Source organism: Montipora capricornis, chromosome 3, assembly GCF_036669925.1.
Source record: "Montipora capricornis isolate CH-2021 chromosome 3, ASM3666992v2, whole genome shotgun sequence".
Lineage (NCBI taxonomy): Eukaryota > Metazoa > Cnidaria > Anthozoa > Scleractinia > Acroporidae > Montipora > Montipora capricornis.
The window spans coordinates 59,839,980-59,862,562 of NC_090885.1; the positions used below are offsets into that span (position 1 = coordinate 59,839,980).

At 39.8% G+C, this 22,583-nt stretch overlaps 2 protein-coding genes across 6 annotated transcripts in view; one reads left to right on the forward strand and one right to left on the reverse strand.

Moving 5' to 3' along the window:
• The first annotated feature begins 3,833 nt into the window (after positions 1-3,833).
• LOC138043548 (uncharacterized) overlaps positions 3,834-22,583 on the forward strand; it is a 45,699-nt gene continuing 26,949 nt past the window's right edge. Inside the window, exons 1-2 of one of the 5 annotated variants that reach the window (XM_068889874.1) lie at positions 3,834-4,003; positions 5,727-5,781. In XM_068889874.1, the coding sequence (XP_068745975.1) occupies positions 5,744-5,781 (38 nt within the window). In that variant the 5' untranslated portion in view covers positions 3,834-4,003; positions 5,727-5,743. Of the gene's footprint in view, positions 4,004-5,726; positions 5,782-14,473; positions 14,613-20,751; positions 20,775-22,583 lie in introns of those variants that run through there. The other 4 variants (XM_068889878.1, XM_068889875.1, XM_068889879.1 and 1 more) reach the window with 4 other exon arrangements.
• Positions 11,998-13,685, reverse strand: LOC138043550 (uncharacterized). Its single transcript, XM_068889882.1, has 3 exons — positions 13,242-13,685; positions 12,565-12,982; positions 11,998-12,230 (listed from the first exon to the last, which is right to left on the reverse strand). The coding sequence occupies exons 1-3, from the start codon at positions 13,470-13,472 to the stop codon at positions 11,998-12,000; spliced, it is 882 nt and encodes a 293-aa protein (XP_068745983.1). The 5' UTR covers positions 13,473-13,685.

Consider the following 22,583-nt stretch of genomic DNA (forward strand, 5'->3'; position numbering starts at 1 on the left):
TTACACATGCATTATTTCCTGTACTTGGGCACACTGACAAACAGAGGTTTGGTTGTTTGCTTCACTTTTTTTTGTTTTCCAATTAGATTAATCATCAGGCAATTCAGGCTCAAAAACACATGTTACATGATCCCCCAGCGTTCCACCTTCGTGCTTCAGATACAAGTCTTTAACCTTGGTTTTTTTCGTTGTACGACAGTAGCTGTTTCTTTGTCGCTTTGACTAGATGTCAGGGATGAAACTTCCGCTTCAGTGCTGCTGCAATCGCGTTTTTTTCATGATTTTTCCAAGCATGTTGTACTCCATACTTGCAAGCATCACAAATAGCTTGGGGTTTAGCCTTCCATCGCAGGCTATTGTTTGGCTACACACGTCTCAAAAATTTTTACGAAATCGTCAGCTTAACATTTGTTTCATCGCACTATGCCGCACAGACGGCAACAGTTCACAAAATCACTTTTAGGCTGATCCCTGCAAAACTTTATTTAACAGCGAGGCAATACACAAATCCTTTGCATTTAGGTTAAATGCGTCAAGATAAATTTGCAAGTTGCAATCTGCGCGGCCGATAGCAATGCTTATACCAAAATTAATTCGCGCCGGTGATATTTAAGCAGCGAAACACAAAAACACGACTAGTACCTTCCCTTGCAATAGTCTAGTCGGCTCTTCGAGGGTGTTTTGACCAAGCATTTTGATTTTAAACATGTACAGAAAATTGCCCCCACGTAACAAAATCTTCTAGGTAGAATTGGTTGAATTTTGCATCTTGCGCGTCTCTTTGCGACCCAAATTTTCGCTGCATGGTATGTCTGTTAGTGTTTTGCGAGCCAGACAAGGAGAGCGATAGATAAAAAATGGCGACCGTTGATGTAGTATCCATCACTTGATATAAGCAATCACGATCTGACTTCATTGTATGAGGTTCTCTGATTGGGCGGAAAAAAGACAATTGCAGAAATTTCCGCCCAATCAGAAAATCAGAATTTAATTCGCTCTCGAACTCGTCCGTTAAAGGTATGTTCCCAGGGGCTCTTCTCGCCTTACTTGAAAACTTTACGCCAGTCCCGATTCTCATCTCGTCTCGACTGACTGCCCCTGGGTCTCCGAGGATGGTCCGGATACGAATCGGATACGTGCGGACGGTCGTATACGATTCGTATACGCTACGTGTGGACGCAGATATTTTTGTATCCGCATAAAAAAATTTGCGGATACAAAAATCTCCGGATACGTGTGGACGGGGCAACAGTGATTTTGTGTGTAAATTTCATGTAAATTGCTGGGATGAATCAGTGCAAATGACATGTAAAGCAAGGTCTTCGTAAATAACATGCAGATAACATGTGAATTCGATATAGGAGTCATACCCAGCACAGAATGAGATTGAGAAAGTAGTAGAGGCTAGTAAGAAGACTTTACCTTTACCATTACCATGCTCCTCCATATTTTGATTGAGGAAATTTGCTCTGCTCCTTTAAGCAGAAAATTCTCCCCAGTTTTTCCACACAAAATAAAAGCGCCCCAGGAATCGCACTGGGCTCGCAACGGGTTGTGGTTGGATGTTGGCACAGAGAGAAGGATTGTGGACATTTCACAATAATTACATGATTCAACAACTTTGTCCGCCATTTTGAATTGCCCCGCCGCAAAGGCCGGGGGAACGAGATCCGTTTGAATTATCGGTTTGATATTCGCGCGGGCGATCAATGTGCTCTTCCTCTCTTTTTCCCTGGTTGTTCGACGATTAGAATTGGATCTTTGCGATTCCTTAATATTTTGTGCAGGTGAAATAGCACACATTCCACCAAATAAACCCAGTAAGCATCGATGAAATACGGAAGAAAGGGCAACGACAATTCAGGTCAGAAGGTCGTCCATGGGTATCAGCATTCGCCACAAAGATACACGCCAGTGACCACAGGCGGCCCAGAGTCGGAAGGTAAACAATTATAAGGATTTGTATGGGAATCTCGATAACAGACTGAAAAAGATATTTACCCGCAAAAGTTCTCAATAAAAAAGCCGTACTTTATTGTCATGGTAAATTTCTTGCTTTTTGTGTGGTTTTTTGCCTGATTGAATGCGATTTAAGCGACTTCTCAAATTCCCGAGTCGTCACTCTTCCCTAAATAAAGGAAAGGCTGGCAACTCATTTCTAACTTACCTCAGATCTCGCCGAAAAAATTCACACTTCTCCGGCATCAGTCACGCTCAAACTCCGGCGATGGCTACACGGATAAATTTACTTCCCCTTGACCAAGTTTCAAGGTCCAGCGAGTATCCATCGCTGAGAAAATGCGAAAAATATTCAAATTTTCAAACTCCTTCGAGGCTCGCTAACAACCAATTTTGACACGGCTGGTCAACGGTTCACCGAGCCTCCATACGGTGAGCGCAAACCTACGCAAGTGTACCCATAGTTGGGCAGAGCAAAACAAATCCCAGACTCGTCCCCAAATACCTGCCTGGGGTCATGTTCGAGTTCCTAAATCGGCGAACGATATTAAAAGTTCCACACTGAAACCTTAAACACAGCTCCCATCGCTTTGGTTGCCCCACCGCATGTTATAAATCCGGATTTTCATCGAACTCCGTAAGTACTGAAGCTGTTTGAAGCCTCGCGCGTGCAAAAATCCCCTCGTCCGATGACACTCGACACCGCGGCTGTTTTTTTGTTGTTGTTGGAAAAAGTATAGTTTTGTTAAGTGAATTACTTTGAGCCAAAGAAATCACCGCACCGTAATTTCTACTGTCCAAAAAACAGACAAGCGAGATTGTAACTCGGATACCTTTCAGGTATTCCGAGTAATAATCGTTGCTTTTCGATCGATATCGCTTGATGCACCGGTGTGAGAAATAATTTTGAACATTTCAACGCAACTGGAAGCGCAAAAACAAAGCACAGATGATTTCAACGATGGCATTTTCCCTGGACTCTCAACAGAAAAATGTGTCCAAAAGGCTGAAAAGGTGCAGCGACCTTTTCATATGAATTTCTTCTGCAGTCATGATAATGTGAGTTGTTGACGGTTAAAAAACAGGATTGTGTTTCATACACTAGTAAATACCTTCGACTGCGTTTCAAACTCCATCCAAACAGCTTCAGTACTTACGGAGTTCGATGAAAATCCGGATTTATAACATGCGGTGGGGCAACCAAAGCGATGGGAGCTGTGTTTAAGGTTTCAGTGTGGAACTTTTAATATCGTTCGCCGATTTAGAAACTCGAACATGACCCCAGGCAGGTATTTGGGGACGAGTCTGGGATTTGTTTTGCTCTGCCCAACTATGGGTACACTTGCGTAGGTTTGCGCTCACCGTATGGAGGCTCGGTGAATCGTTGACCAGCCGTGTCAAAATTGGTTGTTAGCGAGCCTCGAAGGAGTTTGAAAATTTGAATATTTTTCGCATTTTCTCAGCGATGGATACTTGCTGGACCTTGAAACTTGGTCAAGGGGAAGTAAATTTATCCGTGTAGCCATCGCCGGAGTTTGAGCGTGACTGATGCCGGAGAAGTGTGAATTTTTTCGGCGAGATCTGAGGTAAGTTAGAAATGAGTTGCCAGCCTTTCCTTTATTTAGGGAAGAGTGACGACTCGGGAATTTGAGAAGTCGCTTAAATCGCATTCAATCAGGCAAAAAACCACACAAAAAGCACGAAATTTACCATGACAATAAAGTACGGCTTTTTTATTGAGAACTTTTGCGGGTAAATATCTTTTTCAGTCTGTTATCGAGATTCCCATACAAATCCTTATAATTGTTTACCTTCCGACTCTGGGCTGCCTGTGCAGTGACATGATTCAACCTCAGACAGTCTCCGAAAGGGTTAATCGGTGAAGACTTCATGACAAATATAGAGGCCTTCTTCAAAACGTAAACGGAGTTGTTCTACGAATGTTTGGAACAAGGGTGGCCTGGCCGAACAGCTACTACAGTTAGCAAATGGGCGGGAAGATTCAAAAGATCCGAAAAGCAAAAGACTGCCGGAGGAGTTTTCGGTAAGTCGTCATCTTACTGATACAAACCTGATTTAGGTTTAAATGGCTTAAAATTTTAAAATTTTGTTTCCTTTTTCCCCAATTTACTTGTTCCCAGCTTTTTGCTCCCTAAAATTGTTTCTGTCGCCTTGTTCCCTACGACATTTTGTCATTTTTCGCCAAAACGCCAAGGAGGGCCTCAGCACAGTCATTGCTTTTGCAGACCTACTCCCTTAATAGTTTCACTTTATATTGTATTAATGCCATTTAAGGTAATAACAATACATGTACAAGGTGATTAATATATGGATCTCTGTATACCCACCCCCTTATTGACCTTATTCGCCACTTGCACATTCCTTGTTCTTCAAACGGTGCCACTACAAGAACACAATAGTGGCAGGTTGTTCTGTAGTTACTCCCTTGTCACCTGTATACCTACATGTACTTCACTGTTTTCTCATGTCCAAACAATGTCACATGACTTGTTCAGTAATGTGAAGCCCTTTGTACCAAATCATAAAAAGATTTAACCAATCAGTCAATAACTGCACAGCGTATATTCGGCTGTATTCCACATTGCTTGTGCAGGGTGATATGTACCTATTTCCTATGACATGGTATACAAGCTTTCTCGCTTGTTACTTGTCACTTGCTTGTTTGCATGTACATGTATGTGAACCTTAACAAAAAAAAAATCAATTGTCTTGTGGAGTAGTAGACCACTCAAAAGCATTTGCATTACTAGCATTTTTCACGAAACATTACAAAGCTACCATACATGTACATGTACTGTTACGTAGTAGAGCTAGCAATCTAAATAATTATACCAATCATATTGTGATGCAGTTAATATTTCAATTTCTCCCACCAAAACCTCACATTTTATTTGATGAGTACTTAATCTAATTCATAACAATACACAAAAAGCCATCTTGAGGAATTGTTATATCTCAAAACGTTTGTTTTAAGGGACAATTTTTGGCATGATTGCTCCACTCTTTTAATTGGATATGGGAAATCTCACTAAATAGTGCTTTGAGTGCTTTATGCCCAGGCACCCTAAAAAAAAGAGCAAATTTATGAGTGAAATACAAAAGTAGTTTTGAGTTGTACCCTTCAAACACTAATTCAGACATCAATACGAAATTATGAAAAATTCAACAATAAATAATAAGTATCGCGATCTTCTTATAGTTTTGCCTATGCGCGAGCCGTCAATATTTCGTGGTGTTGCCGTCTCACTTTTGCGGCCTGTGATTGGTTCTAATGTTGAAATTGACTTTGTTGCACTGAATTGGGTTGCTGACGTACACAAACAAATACGTTTCGCCGGTAGAAAGAATTAAAATTTCGATCAGGCGGGGGTTGATTAGTTTAGAGTTTTATTTATCCTTATAAATGATGGATCGCGATACAAAACCAAAACGTATTGGGCTCCGTCGCTTCATGACTCCGCCCAATACGGAATATATTTTCTCCCAACTAGCCGTCAATATAATGTGGTATTGCCGTCTCAAAATCGCAATTTGTTCTTATTATTGATTTTATTACATGTACAAAATGGTCAGTTTGGAAAGGTGGACACTTTGGGAGGTTGTCACAGGCTTCCAGATAAGTTTGTAAGACAGGGTGTCAACAAGGAATTCCAGTGGATCAAATTTCCACAGCTCCTACCATAACCATTTTGTCGGGTCATGAAGCTGACCTTGTAGGGTTTTTATATGTTCATATTTTGTTTCAGGGCAATGCATTAGGTCTATGGCAGCTAAACAGGGCAGGTGGAGATTTTCTAAAAGGTAGGCAACCGTTATTAAGGAAACTCTTGTATTTTTAAAAGTACCATGGAAACACTACATACACTGCGCAGAGACCAATAAGATAAATTGTCTTGTGCACTCATTCGAATTGAGACTGTATGTTGATTTTGTGATGTCTATCAACGTTAATGTTGATACATAATTATAGTACATGTATAATAAATATCAAAAACTTGATCATTGTATGACACAATTCATCGTATAACAGAATTCATTGTGGTATATGAGCTAATGCGCCGATCAACTCGAAACTTCCAAATTCCTCACTCCCCAGGCACAGAAGATAGTCAAATGCCCGTTTCGATTTGATCGGCGCATAATAGACCATGCTCTACAAAATTATGGAAACCGTACATGTCAGCTAAAAATATACAGTTACACAATAAAGTCGGTAAGAGTTCTCTCTACTTTGGGGGCGTTTTTAATAAAACATTATTATTCCATTCACGATTGTTGGATATGAAAAAATTACATCTTGATTAGCCAACTTGGGGGGCTTTGCACCTCGTTGGCTATCTGTACACACTCACATTGAACTGGATGAACATAAGGGAGAGATGTTCAGTGCAAAAATCAGTGACTTCTCTGTTCATATACTGTAAGTTTTTTGACGAAAATCAAGATAGATTTCACTGTCCCTTGAGTCTGAGGAAATTGTCAGTCATCTTTCAGTGGTAATTACATGTACATCAAACACAAGTGATAGCTCTCTAATAAACACATTTGCATGTGGCAACAATCATTAAAAGATCAATGTAATTTAAGTACTAGTATTCAATTACATGCAGTAAATTTGTTTTAGGAAAGTCTGCAGTATTTTCCATCTGAACTTGCGGGTGATACGCCTCATATAGTTCGATGTAACTTGAAAAGTAGGTCTAACCATGCAGTTAATTATTATTTGTCATAGTATGCTATGTAGTATTTTTCACCTAAACTGGCGGGTGGCATACCTCATACAGTTCGATTTAACTGGAAAAGTAGGTCTAACCATGCAGTTAATTTGTTATAGTATGCTATGTAGTATTTTTCAGTTGAACTGGCGGGTGGCACGCCTCATACAGTTCAATGTAACGCTAAATTTAGGTGACTAACCATGCACTTAATTTGTTATAGTATGCTATGTAAAATTTTTTATTTGAACTGGCGGGTGGCTCGCCTCATACAGTTCAATGTAACTTGAAAAGTAGGTCTAACCATGCAGTTAGTTTGTTATAGTATGCTATGTAATATTTTTCATCTGAACTGGCGGGTGGCACGCCTCATACAGTTCAATGTAACTCTAAAAGTAGGTCTAACCATGCAGTTAATTTGTTATAGTATGCTATGTAGTATTTTTCAGTTGAACTGGCAGGTGGCACGCCTCATACAGTTCAATGTAACTTGAAAAGTAGGTGTAACCATGCAGTTAATTTGTTATTGTATGCTATGTACGTGTAGTATTTTTCATCTGAACTGGTGGGTGGCACACCTCATACAGTTCGATTTAACTTGAGAAGTAGGTCTAACTATGCAGGTAATCCATTTGGTTAATTTCTTGTGGTATCCTAGTATTACCCATCTGAACTAGCGGATGGCACGCCTCATACAGTTCGATGTAACTTGATAAGTAGGTCTAACCATGCAGGTAATTTGTTATAGTATGCTGAACTGGCAGGTGGCACACCTCATATAGTTCGATTTAACTTGATAAGTAGGTCTAACCATGCAGTTAATTTGTTATAGTATGCTACAGGTATGTAGTATTTTTCATCTGAACTGGCGGGTGGCACACCTTATACAGTTCGATGTAACTTGAAAAGTAGTTCTAACCATGCAGTTAATTAATTTTGTTATAGTATGCTATGTAATATTTTTCAGTTGAACTGGTGGGTGTCACGCCTCATACAGTTCAATGTAACTCTTAAAGTAGGTGTAACCATGCAGTTAATTTGTTATAGTATGCTATGTAATATTTTTTATCAGAACTGTCGGGTGGCACGCCTCATACAGTTCAATGTAACTCTAAAAGTAGTTGTAACCATGCAGTTAATTTGTTATAGTATGCTGTGTAATATTTTTCATCTGAACTGGCGGGTGGCACGTCTCATACAGTTCAATGTAACTTGAAAAGTAGATCTAACCATGCAGTTAATTTGTTATAGTATGCTATGTAGTATTTTTGATCTGAACTGGTGGTTGGCACGCATCATACAGTTCAATGTAACTTGAAAAGTAGGTGTAACCATGCAGGTGATCCATGTGGCTAATTTGTTTTAGTGTGTCAATTTAATTCCATAGATATATATGTCTTCCTTATTTGTATTGAATTTATAGTAATAATTTTATTCATATACATGTACTTACTGTGGATTTTATTGAGAGTATTATGTAAAATATTTGTAATTGGGGTAACATAAGCCAGATTTTTATACTTATTATTTAATAATAATGAACTTATTGCAAGAATTTTATTATAAACTTAGATTCTATTGAAAGTAATAGAAACACATGATTATTTTTAGATTTGAAATAAAAATGTATCCATTCACAAACTCTAGAACTTGTGCTTTTTTATGTAAAATCTACTAACCTTTCATCCATTTCACTCTTTATTAACATTTCCTGGCTTATGTCAGGTTTTAAATGCTATTATTTACAGAGATATTGTAAACATTTTGCTGAGATTTTGTGCACTAAAACACCAACATTTTAAAAACATTTACATACTTTATCCCTCCAGTTTTACAGACATTTTATTGACATTTCCTGCCTTCCTTCCGGTTTTAAATACTTAATTTAAAGAGCTATTGTGAACATTTTGTTGAGATTTTGTACACTAAAACACCAACATTTTAAAAACATTTCACATACTTTTCCCCTCTATTTTTTTGAGGGTTTTTGTAGACATTTTATAGACATTTCATGCATTCTTCTCACTCACTTTTTACAGAGATAACACTGAGATTTTATATGGATGGATTTACAGAGATTTTTTCGCCTGTAAATTTTACAGAGAAAGTAAAGAGATTTTACAGACATTTTGTACTTATCACAAAATCTCTGTAAATTTTTCCTTCAATTTACATAGATTTTATTGAGATTTTGTGCACATTTTATGTCATCCTATGGACGAAAATGTGGTAAAATTTACAGACTTTTTATGGAGTTACAACATCTCTGTAAATGTGCAAATTTACAGAGATTGTAATTTACAAAGAAAATGTGGTCATTTAACAGAGATTTTACCAAATTTTTGAAGTCTGTAAATGGTTCATCTCTAGTATCATCTAACAGTGACTGAGACCATTTTGCTTTTCTGCCTGCTTTCTTTGCCTTTTTGTCAGTTTTCTCAGAAACAGAGTCCTCCCCATCTCCAACCTCATCCCCATTTTCATCTTCTTCGCCATCACTCTCATAGGACATGTCTTCTGGCTCTTGATGAGCTGCACTATGTGATCAAGAAGCAAAAAATTATTATTAAACTATTAGCAATAGTAACTGCCATTATTTGCCTTTTCAAACAGATAGCTCTTTCTCTCATTGATATAACAAACCTATGGCACATCATTTCTTCTAATTTATACTTATATTCGTATCCATAAACAGTTTTTTTAGTGGGTGCCAATCTCTACAACATAATATTTAGACGCAAGATTTCAATAAATTAAAAACAAAGAGGTATCAAGAAATCACTAAAGACCACCCAATCAGCAATAATCAATATATAATCAACAATGATTAGTCATGATTTCAGTGATAAACAATCTTATACATAGATCCCTAAAGACAACACTGTTAACAAGAAATAGTGTTTGTCATTGATCAATAACTAGTTATGCCAGGTCCCAGGGTGAGGGGGGTACTCCAAGAAAAATTGGGTGGGGGTGTGTAGCACGCTTCCCAAAACCCTTACCCTATTTATGACAAAAGTCTACGATTTTTCCACAAAAAAAAACTGGATCCCCAATTTATGACCATTGCAACTGGGACAGTTGAAGGGCTTTTGTTAATGGTCTTATCAATAGAGATGTAAAAGCAGCCTCTTCTAAAAGAAAATACCCAGTTCAAAATCGACACCCTATTTATGATCAAAACTGCTGAAAAACCATACCCTTTGGCGGGGCCTTGGCACGAGAAAACGAAGGGCTCTGGAGACATAGGATTTTCGAGTCCTAGATTCTAGGCCTTCCGGTCTACATGTATGCAGTCGTGATGTTTCTATACACTGTCTGTGACTGTCATGGCGGTTGTCGAGGCAGGATTCGAGGAATCCTTGTGTCGGCCCTTAAGGGGTCTCAATATGAAAAATGTTTCCCTACATGTACAACAGAAAGAGGCGATAAGGAACATTGTTTTTTTAAGGAAAGACACTTTAATTATTTTGCCGACAGGCTTTGGCAAGTTGCCCTTTGTTTTTGACTCGTGGCTTGGAGCAAAGAAATCTTTTATTTTGGTTGTTTCTCCTTTTAAACGCCTTGATGAGAGATCAAACAGTCAAGCTGAACGATATGCAAGTTAGAAGTTTAGTGGTTCGGAATACTGAGTTGTTAAGTGATGTTGAAATTAACGAAATCAAGCAATCGAAGTATAGAATAATTTATGGCCACGCGGAGGTATTTCTTGGAAAATTGCTTAAGTTATTGGATTGCGAAGAAGTGAGACGCCACATGTGAGCTATCGTGATTGATGAAGCACATCTCATTGTAGAGTGGCAAGTATTTAACTCTTGCCTTTATTTCTTTCTAGTTACTTCGGTATAATCTATTGTAAGGCTTTGCTTACGTTTTATTTTCATTTTAGTCTTGCCCCACCCTCAATTTTGTGGTGAAATTTGTGAAAAAGTTACATATTATTAAAATTAAGGGGGACAATGTTTGTGTTATGATCAGTTTTGTTTTATCACATTCAGATCATCGCAATCATGCAGAATTTGCATGTACCGATCAAAACTAAAATTAAATTAGCCTACACCATTTGAACCTCAAGAAAATACTAATGCAAAACGTGGAAATCCAATAGCCCACTTTCAAAAATAACATAATACTCTTTGTTTGCCCTCAAAAATTTTGCGTAAGTCTTGTTTTTATTTTCTCTTGAGACCTTTGTGAGTCCCAAGAGAGACTGGAAACATTATGCTTATGGAGGGCAAACAAAGAGTATTTTGGTAATTTTGATAGTGGCCTATTGGCTGAGCAACATGTACCTGTAGTGGTAGTGGTAGTGGTAGTGGTAGTGGTAGTGGTAGTAGCAGTATGTTGATTTCAATTTGGTATATTGCATTCAGGTGTAATCTGCTATCATTGCTCACAATCTATTTTTATAATCATTCTTACATAACATTGTTTTTCATTTTACTTGCATTTTATTTCTAGGTAGAGTTTTCGGCCTGCATATGCCCAACTAGGTATGCTATGTGCCATATTTCCAAAGGTGCCTGTAGTCGCACTAACTGCAATTATACATTTATTTAACTTACTGATATAATAAATTATTTTGATTTTAAAAAGTATCCATAAGGCCCACCTCCCTGACCCCATGGAATTTCCAGTTTAGCTTCATCCTTTCCATTAAAAACTGGAATATATTGATATGCCCTACCCCTTGAAATTAAATAATTGTTTTTTCTTTACATATTGTGAGGATGAGAATAAGTAATTGACATTTAAATTGTAACAGTAAGTGAAATGTTGTTAGTAATCTAAGTTGTAGTTAGCTATAAACCTTGTAAATATTAAAAGTAGTGTCATAGTGTGATAATAAACAATGTACATTGTATAACCAAACAAATAATGTAAGTTTAAGGATTAGAGTGTTGAGTTTTTCCCCCTTAGAATTTCTAGTGGCCTTCAATCCCTGGGGTGCAGGGATATGTTCTGTTACCAAACATTATGAAATAGGTTATGCTCTATGCAGCTGTGGCATCTTTTTTTGAAATGTATAACTTTTTTAATGCTTTACTGCTTATTTACAGTGGTGGATCTAGGGATGATGTTCCTCCCTCTTGCTGTTATGGACAAGAAAATTTCCATGTTTTCATGCATTCACAATTTGAGCCTGTCTGGATCCACCACTGGCATACCAGACATCCTTATCAATAGTAAAGGAAAATAGAAGAGAACATTATACAGGAATAAGTACAGCCATAGCCTTCATGTATGTATGTATGTAAATTGAAGGGAAGTTTTTATTCCATTCTTACATTCACTTTGTTTTTCAAGGTGTAATAAAACAGGTTTTACTTTGAAAGATTGCCATATCTTTTTTTGGCCATGCTACCAGTTGACCTATCCGTAGTTTATTTTGGACGCAGTTTGTGTTCATCACAGCTGTGACTTGAACTGCAGCTTCTGCCCTCACAGAGTCATCATCAACAATCTTACCAGCAGCAACAAGAAGACACTGTGTTATTAACTCGTGGCTCTGCTTTAATAGCAGAACTGTAGTACCTTAAATCAAATGCAGAATAATCATCAGTACATGGTTTAATAATATTGTTAAATATTACAGGCCAATAATATGTAGCACTTAAATTGTTAAGAAATCCTTTTCTCTAGTGGCTCTCCTTGAAAAAAGGGCCACCAATAATACTATTATAATAACCCATAACAGTGGACTTGTGAAGGATTTTACAGTGTGATATATAAATATCAACAATTTTAGTATTTGAGGGGTTATGCAAGCAACCTCTTTGGTATTTGTTTCCGGGCTTGAGTCCTGTTTAATGAAAAAATATTTCCCTTTGCTGTCATGAACAGCAGTAAAGTTTTAATAACTTATTACCTGGCCTGTACAGATTTTGGGTTGTTTGTGACTGCATGTGGTTGGAAACCTGTTCTGACTCTACACGCTGGGCTTCCTCCATCTCCCACAATCCTTTCACATCTATAACTACCAATGCATACTTGTCAAAAAAGTTGCCAATGCACCCCTCAAGGAATTCATGTTTCTCTTGTACAGTTGCAGATTGTGGTGGTATTTCCAGATTGAATGGCCTTGATTCAAGGGTTTCCATTCCAGCCCATGCCATGAAGGCTTCGCAAATGTGTGTACATGTTACCTGAAGCATAAGGGCCTCCACACCAGCATAGTTTTTCTTCACTTGTGGGGGAACATTTGTCCGTCCGAACCTTTGTCTGAAATAGAAGAGGGTGCCCATGTCACGTGAAGACTGTGTCTTGTTCAACTTTTCCCAGGTGAACTGAAGGGAAGAGAAAAGAATGGTTCAAAGTTGAGGGACAAACACTTCATTGAATTCAGCATGTTTGACAACAGAATGAATAATTATTATAATTATAATATGCATTTTACTTGAGAAACTATTACAATTTATTGTCACTAATAATTCAGATGGTCAGGAAATACTGAATTATATTGCAGTACAATGAATTCGGTGAGATATAGCAGTTATAATTAAGAATACAGTATTATAAGTCGAAAGTCAATAGAATTTCACGCACCTGGTATTTTCGTAAGCCGCTTTGTCTCATGTTGTCGGCTTGAATAGACCGGTCGGCAGGACTCTCGGACACTTGAATCTTAGTTGCATCATGTCTTTCTTTATCACCTTGCAAAAATTCTGGAAGGCGCCGTGGTGCAGTAGTGATATTCTTGAGAGCAATAGGTCTAAACTGAGTGGGGTTTTTGCCGTGTCGTTGATTGCCCTCCACAAAAATACCAAAAAGGCACATCCGAGCACTGTGAACACTTTCGATATTTTCGCGGTTCAAGCTAGTCTTTTTCGCCTGTTGACTCGAAGAAGGTGATTCTCCTGTTGCGAGCCACGGACTCGCTTCATACGAGTCTATCCAATCAACAATTCCTGTGCAGAAAGTGTTGCCAGTGGCAAAGCGCGGAATTCTATAATATTCTTCACCTTCCTGAAGCACGGTTGGCAGAGTTTTTTCGGCGAACCATCGTCATACTTAATTTCTTTTCCGGTAAAAACTGAAGCATGAACATTTTTACTTCCGCTTGGTATCTCTTTGTTTTCCATTAGCCAATCAAAAACTTCGAAAATCCTATGTCTCCAGAGCCCTTCGTTTTCTCGTGCCAAGGCCCCGCCGACTAAGAGAAACGAAAAGGGCGATGGGGACGAGAATGGGGTCGACCCAAATAACATCTGTCGAACTTAATTGATTCAAACGTCGATCTCGTCATGTACTTAATTGGGCTATTAGGTTCGGCTCATGAAAAGTTCGACGTTTGAACCGGGCGTAAGTTCCCTACCGGTTCCACGGACTGCTTTACGGACCAGTCCAAGGGACCACCCCTTCGGACCCACTCCACGGACCAGCCCAAAACAACATAGAGAAGGAATTAATGAAAGAAAATAATTAACAACTAAAGATTTAAATCCAAATGCGAACTAACTTGCCGAAATAAACAAGAAGCAAGCAGCCGAATGAAGCACGCTTCCCAAATGTTTGACATAATTATTAACACGAAGTTTCCAAACCAGAAAAAACAGGGGCACTTGCCATTCAACGAAACTGTCGAAAAGTTCTTTTGGAAATTCGATGGGACAAGATCTTTCCTCAACAACATCATCATATCAGGCTACCAGATAGTCGGGAACTTCGTATGAAAAACGGTCGACCCAAGTCCCCACTCGTTTTGTGACTACTGCGCATGCGCCATCCCCTTAGTTTTTCCGAAGATGAGAAATGTAACAATAGACTACACTTCGGAGCCAATCCGCATACAAAGAGTACCAAAGTCCGGACTCTGCAGACAGTACGAAGATTTGCGGAACGATTTGCGAACGAAATGCTCGGGTGCCTCGTGTTCGCAGACGATGATCTGTGAAGAATAAACTTCTGTGAGTTGAGGTGAGTTTTTAATACTTACAACAGTTACTTCTCGCACTCTAACCTACCAAGTGAGGCAGTTTACGCTTTTAAGAATGGCTACCTGTAAGAATCGAGGATCGTCCGTCAACGACCATACATGCACACTAAAAATTAAAGTGTAATGTTACGAACGCGAAAATGTAAAATTACACCTTGTTACTGTGTAAACTATTACACCAAAAAAATCTACTAAAATTACTCTATATGTAGGGTATTTTTACTCTTTTTAAAGGATAAAAGTTTATGCGTATTATTAAGGATAACATTACGCAGTTGGAAGTGTACTTTTACACCAATTTTAATAGTAAAAGGCCGATTAATCTAAGGCCCGTTTCAAACGTCGAACTTTTCATGTGCCGAATCTAATGCAAATGAGAAAATCTATTGTTTTCGCTCATTTGCATTAGATTCGGCACATGAAAAGTTCGACGTTTGAAACGGGCCTTAGATTAATCGGCCTTTTACTATTAAAATTGGTGTAAAAGTACACTTCCAACTGCGTAATTTTATCCTTAATAATACGCATAAACTTTTATCCTTTAAAAGAGAATCGTTATTAATGGTTATTTATTTTCCCTGGTGATTTTATACAAACATTACGAAGCAGACACTGATGCAGACAAAGGCGCGCTACATGTTAGCTCATGTTATGGCTCGTTTTGCGCCTTTTATGTTTAGTATGGTGTTTCATTGCAATGGTTGGCAAACTGACCGTTTTGATAACTTAACCGCAAAAGGGTTTAATCTGCACTGGGGTAAAAGCAATTTTAGGAGGCCCGCAGAACAATTTTTTTTCTCTATCAGCAGTTCAAATTCGTGATCGCTCGTGCGCAACGTTGACATTCCTTTGTTTAATCCATGTCCCATACAAATCATGTTTGTGATGTTGCGGTATTTTGTTGCAGTTGCCAACTGAAATTCTCTGCATCAATTTATCGGCCCGATTTTTCGTATTGGTTACACATAAAGTGTTCTTTATTTTAAGTCAAATCTATTTTGGCCACAGGGTGAACTATTTACTTAGTGGAGTAGAGTGGTCAGTCAAAATAGAGTTTATAATTGAGAATGTAATTAATGCCTTGAGCGTAAAAAAGGCTTGAGAACACACAAAGCAATTTGGTCATTGGGCCAAGTCAGATGGCACTCGTTGTAAGGTAAACATTAAGAGGAGTTAAACATGTTGGGGGTACGAGCAATCTCGTGCATATGTATAACGAGATTCGCGGAACGGAAAGGAGCAGTGGTATTTGAAGCCAAAATATTATCTGTGGACTTAAAGATGAAAACAATGAAGTATCTGTCCTTCATTCCGGAAACAAGAGAACTTGCCGACACATCTTTGCCTGTGGAATGTCACACTTCTACTTGAGGGAATCGTCAAGAAACTACAGGCCCGGGTTGCTCGAAGCATGGTTAGCGCTATTAAACCATCGTTAAATATCATGGAAACCTATAGGTTTTGACAGCCGTAAGATACTTTAAACTTGCCGCGGGTGAGCTATTTGTATGATGTTAGGCAACAAGTTTTAATTTAACTCATGTCAGGACACTGCATGCATGCAAATCCGAACAACTACAGTGTTGATTTTTATATGTTTCGTGCGCGAGTCCTTACCCGAGTTAGCAAGGTTCCTGTATTCATCCCTTTTCGTTGATAACCTACGTACTGTACGGAACGCGAGTTTCGTCCGATGTCCTTCTACAATTTAGGGATGTATATTTAATTTAAAGACTCTCTCAAACCAGTCGCCGATGGCAAAAGTATTAATTTTGACAAGGATTGGAGCCATTTATTTCTATTATAAAAATCCTACACTGCACAGTAAATGCATATACACGTACACAATATCTCTTGTCAAAACGATAAACAATAAAGCGTAATGCCAAAAATAATATTAAAGTTTTTCACAAAGGAACAGTTGATTTGAATTCAGTTAAATTTGAGACTCGATCGATTGTTCAAATTTGTTCAAATCGAATGTCATTTGAAACACACGCATGTATCAGACAGTCTTTTTACGCCGTAATTTCGTTGGGTGTCTGGAAAACCGGAATAGCGAACAGTCGCGAATAGCGAATAGCGAACAGCGAATAGTCGCGAATAGCGAATAGTACGAACAGTGCGAATAGTGGCGAATAGTCGCGAATAGTGACGAATAGTCTTCAATAGTCACCGCCTTATGCTGAACAATCTCGTAATCAAAGCAAATAATTGCCAACGAGTCAGGCCTTCTGAAGACAGAAGGCCTGGCGAGGCGGCAGCTTATAGAGCCGCGAGAAGATTTTTAGGCGGACGAAATCTCAGAAGCGCTTCAAATTTGAGTGTAATGTAGACCAAAAGCTGTAATGTAGACCAAAGCGATGAAATGTTGACCGTAGCGATAACCAATGAGAGTGCCGCACGAGTACGCCGCGTGATGTTTGCAGCCGCCAGGCGCCAGATCACGCAAGCTTGGCTCGTTGGCACTTTAGCGACAGCTATAACTAGTATATATGCTCACCTGTCGTCGAAAGAGAGTTTCGTGCATGCTTTTACAAACACTCTAAAGAAGAACAAACGTCAAAATGCAAAAATATAAATCACTTCCATTAATACATCAAGCTCATGATCATCTCCTCGCACAGTGGCGCCCCGAACATAAATTTCATCATCCTTATCTGTGCTGTTCGATCCGGCGAGACACGTTCTGTAAAAAGGAATAAAATCAAAATGTGAGGCAAGTGGTTTGTGATTAAAGAGACAAACGAGCTACTCTGATAACCGTTGCGTTAAGCAACAGGATTTCAGTGCATTTATTACCTTTCGTTCTCAGGGCTCAAGCTGTCCTTCTCTGCTTTTTACATTCGACATGAAAACTTGTCCAACACAGAGCAAACAGAAGAGGCAGAAGAGAGTTTGCCCTTAATGCAATAATCACTTAAATGTCTGATGTTTTGGAAGTAACGTCGAAAAAAAAGCACCTTTAAGCGGGGAGGGGAGGGGGAGGGGAGTGGATTCGTTGGCCTCAGTGTTATAGGACTCTTGCTCAGAACGGAAACAACTCATAAAAATTCTTTGCTAAATGTCCATTTTCCTAAGTATTAGGCAACCCATTGCCCGAATCTGAAAAGAATGTTATTTCCAGATCAGCTAGTTTCTAATCTAGTAAATTGGTCACGTGCTGTCAGTACAATGCGTAACCATCATGGCATGGAAAAGAAGCAGTGAAATCAACAACTTTTGATCAAGAGCAATCGAACAGTCCGTCTTGAAAGTGTCATGGAGAACAGTACGTGTTCATTTCTTGGCATTGTTGGGGGCCATTGCGGTTCTGATACGAAAGACAGGACTGGATCAGTAGAAATGGTTCCATTGCTTAGCTGCAATGGAGACATTTCAAGACACAAGTCATTCTTTTCCATTATCGGAATAGAAAACGAAGCAGAGCTTTTACTGGCGAGAGCGTCAATCTTTGCACCACCCCGAAATGTAGAAAATTGGATTATATGTCCTCAACATCGTGCATCTCTGGGCGTCAGCTGGAAACGCAGTTCTCCTAAGTGCTCCGTACCAGTCAGCCTGTCAATGCACAAAGCAACGTTTGCTAAAAAACCGAAAGCAGAGAGAGGACTGAGCAAATCTGGGTCGCAGATAGTTTTGAAGGAGACAGGAATTTTTCTTCCAGTCGGTGCAGGTCAGTCATGACTTTTTTACGACAATTAGGTTAATGATAAGGTAGAAGAGTGAGCTTTTGATACCCGATTTTATCAGGAACTACAAATGAGCGTTAGCATGATTTTGGAGTATACAGCCTGTACATTTGTAATGCTTACAACGGCAATATATTATAACTAGTCAGCATGGGAGGTCACCAGACACAGATGAAAAGTAGATGACACGTGTTTGAAAGGGGTTGAAGCAATATCATTTCACTTTCACAGGAGTGTGTTCTAATTGCCGTAAGCTTCTTGGGGAAGCTGAAACAAGACCGCGGCCCAGCTGCCTGGTATCGAAAGCGAAGTTATTCTCATGGGAAATATGTCACTGGTAAGTGTAAACGATTTTTAGTAATGATTCATTCGGTAAAACGGAAGTTACATTAACTGAGATTTTTTTCCATACTAGACGTTAGAAGAAGCTATATTTATTGGACTTATTATATTGCATACTGGTCCACGAGGGGATTGGTCCCCTTAGCGGTGCAAACACAAAAGACAAAAATCTCTTCTTAAGTACAAATATATTTCCTTTATGTCTGGGGAATAATTTCACTTAAAATTTCACGAAAGCAGCCAGGAAAATGCAAATATATGTTTAACTTTGGCGTGCACGCTTACCGAGAATCGCTGCATTGTTGTAAAGGAGTCATTAAGATAAGAAATTTAATGAACTAACATGTTCGGCCGTATTTGGGAATATTAAGCCCTGTTTACACAACAGAAATTTTTTGGCACGGCTCGGGTGAAATTGGCACGGGTCCCCCCCCCCCCCCAAAAAAAAAGGTAAAAAAAAAGGGTTCGGCTCGGATAAAATTTGCAGTGTAAACAACCTGTCAGTACCAAATTTCATCCGTGCCGAAACAAAATTCTTACCCGTGCTGGGACCTTCGGCGAGGTAGTCCGAGCACGGATAAAAATGGTACAGGTGCTGAAAAAATAGGCACGGGTCGGATAGAACATGTAGTGTAAACACTTTAAAGGGCCAAATTTGAGCCTCAATTCATATAGGCTAGCGGTTTTTTTGCGTATATTTCAAGATGGCTGCTCATTCTCCACCAAAATCACGCGGACGTTCTTGATTATAATTGAACTGCGCATGTCTATAAGAGAACTTACCCGGGCCCAAAAATTTTGGCACGGTATTTTTGATACGTAAAAATGGTGTAGTGTAAACAAAGTTTGCCAAGCTCTTTTTAGGCACCAGCGCCAATTTCACACGAGGCGTGCCGAAAATTTTCTGTAGTGTAAACCGGGCTTTAGTCGAGTTATTTTTTTGCAAGTTTATGGACCGAGCCCCAAACTTCCCAAAAATAAATTGACCTTCCCAATAAAGGCCTCACACTAGTTCAATGACATGTATTAATTAAGCAAGTTTTCAATCGTACATTTATTGCAGGAAAATTCTATCGGGGCTTCCCCAGTGGGGCAAAGTACACCGGCTTCCCTGTATTTTGGTTCCAACGTCCAGACGCCAGGGGGAGGTTTGTATCTGCCTTTAGAGTCCAGCCTTGACGTAACAAGGGATTCCCGCAGCACGAGGCTCGATGACTCTACTCCTCTGACCAAACTGAACGAATTCTTAAACACCAGGGATGTTAGCCCAGTTAGGCAAACTGTAACTGTTCCATGGGATGAAGCGAGTGAAAGAACGCGTCGTCGCCATCTTCGCAAGGCACAACAGGCAGTAGGCGCTGTCTTGGAGGAAGTTGCGCCCAAACAATCAGAAAAGTTGTGGTATTCCCTTGTTCCAACTTTGAATCAACAATTCTCCAGTGACAGTGAAAGCGAGGAGAAGGATGTGGATAACGTGCTCATGAATGCCCTTACAGAGTGCTACAGTAATGCGAGTGCTTGGGATACCCGGCAGCAGATTCTTTCGATAATGGCGGACAAGGTCACTTTCCAAACTCTGAAGAAATGGATACCTGATCTTACTAGATACAGATTCAGTACTGCAAGAAAGCATACAATGCTTCACGGGAGAGGTGTTCCACCACCACAGACATCCCACACAAAATTGTTCGAGTCAGTCACACAGGTGGATCACTTCTTGGATTTCATTACTAGTCCTCACGTAATCCAGGATATGCCATTCGATGAGAAACCATCACATTGTCAACAAATGAGGTTGTGACAGTTCCCAACGTTATTCGTATGTTAATCCCAGAGTCCATCGTAAAGCAATACCTTGCATATGCAGAGGAATCCAATTTTACCCCTCTCAGCCGCAGGACTCTGTTAAACATCCTTTCTGTTTGCGCAGCCTCCACAAGAAAGTCGTTACAAGGTCTGGACTATATTAGTTCGGCAGGAGCTCAGGCCTTTGAGGATCTCACCGATGTAGCAAAACGCTTGGGAGACCATCTAATGGGAATGACTTGGGCTAAAGAACAACGAGAACGCCTCATGTCTGCTAAGCAGTACCTGAAAAGTGACTACAAGGTAAGAGGGTATTGAATAAGGTGTGCTGAAAAGCCTGCAATTTTTATTTATAGGCTTCTGTTTTTCATTAATTGACCCCTAAACCATCCAACTAGCTTGTGTATCAGACGCTGTATTATTTTGACGTGATTTCTGACAAAGCCAGGCTAGAGGCTTGCATAAAACCAAACGAAATCAGATAACGCAGACAGCAACAAGCTCGTTCCCAGGGCATTTCCCTTAGAGACTGAGAAGCCCTGGAAACCAGGTCGAGGCTGCATTCACAACGCCCATCCACCTCTGACTCCTTGAAAATCACCCCCATAAATGAATCGATAATTAAAACAAAAATACAATCAATCATTAGGTAAAGACGATAATTGATGATCTAGTCTTGAGCTTGTCCTGCGTTTGTGAGAAAGAGGGAATCAAGATGCGGTACACTAACTGCTATTAGCTGCATCTGTTAGAGGAAGAAATGAATAAAATAAATAATGAATTTTATAACATGGCAGGTGCATGTGTCCAAAAAATCATGTGTCGCAGACCACTGCCGGCAGTACGCCTTGAGTGACCCCAGAGATCGGGATTTCCAGGTTCTTTGTGACCACCAACATACAGATCAATGTGACCGCTGTGATGCGATGACAGAAGCTCTTTTAGACATCAAAAATGCCCTCGCAATGATGACAGAAGAGAACATCGGCGCAGATGCCAAGGAAGAATTAAGCTTTATTGCTGACCAAGCGATCTCCAACATTCAAGCTTGGAAAGCTCATCTTTTACGCAGCCTCAACCAGGATCAGGCGCGTCTTGATGTTATAGACGAGCTAGATGAATCAAGTGTACTTCTGGTTGAAGACTGGGCAATGACGTTCTTGCCGCGCAAGTACCGTGAAAGCCAGCACGACTGGTTCGGCAAACGTGGCCTTTCTTGGCACGTTACTGTGGCCACGCGTAAGATGGTGGCTACTGAGCAACTACAGATGATGACGTTTGTTCATGTATTTCAGTCATGCAGCCAAGACAGCAACGCGGTGTTAGCGATCATGGAAGATGTCATCGGTAAACTTAAGGCAATTATGCCAATTCTGAAAACCGTCATTTACAGACAAGACAACGCTGGGTGCTACCGAAGCGGATCAACGATAATCGGCGCCTCGAAAGCCAGTCAATTCCACGGAGTGACATTAAAACGACTTGACTTTTCAGATCCCCAAGCTGGAAAAGGTGCATGCGACAGGAAGGCGGCAACCATCAAGGCCCATATGAGAATTTACCTCAATGAGGGTAACGACATCGAGAATGCTTCTCAAATGGTTGACGCTATGAGATCGTCGGGAGGTGTATCCGGTCTTCACGTCACATTGTGCGAAATGGCAAACCCAAGAACCTCTACCAATGTCAAGTTTGATGGCGTAAGCGGGGTGTCGAAGGTCGAATATGGCGAAGATTGTATTACAACATGGAAGGCATATGGTATTGGACCTGGTAAGACCGTCAAACTAAGCAAATTTATCAGGAGTAACAACGAAACTCCAATTCTAAGGCTATCTAGATGCGCGGAAGACGTAGTGGAAGATAAGTTTACCTCTCTCAAGTGTCGAGCGACCAAACCTGAGACGATGTCAGGTTCAGACGAGTCACCGGATGATACAGCTTCTTCCCAGTTATTTTTATGTCCTGAAGAGGGCTGCATGAAGTCCTACCAGCGGTTTGCTTCTTTGCAACATCACTTGGATTGCGGAAAGCACGAACGCAAACTGGAACGTGAGACCTTGCTAGACAAAGCTGTTCATGGTTATGCAGCTAGACTGGAAAAGCAAACTG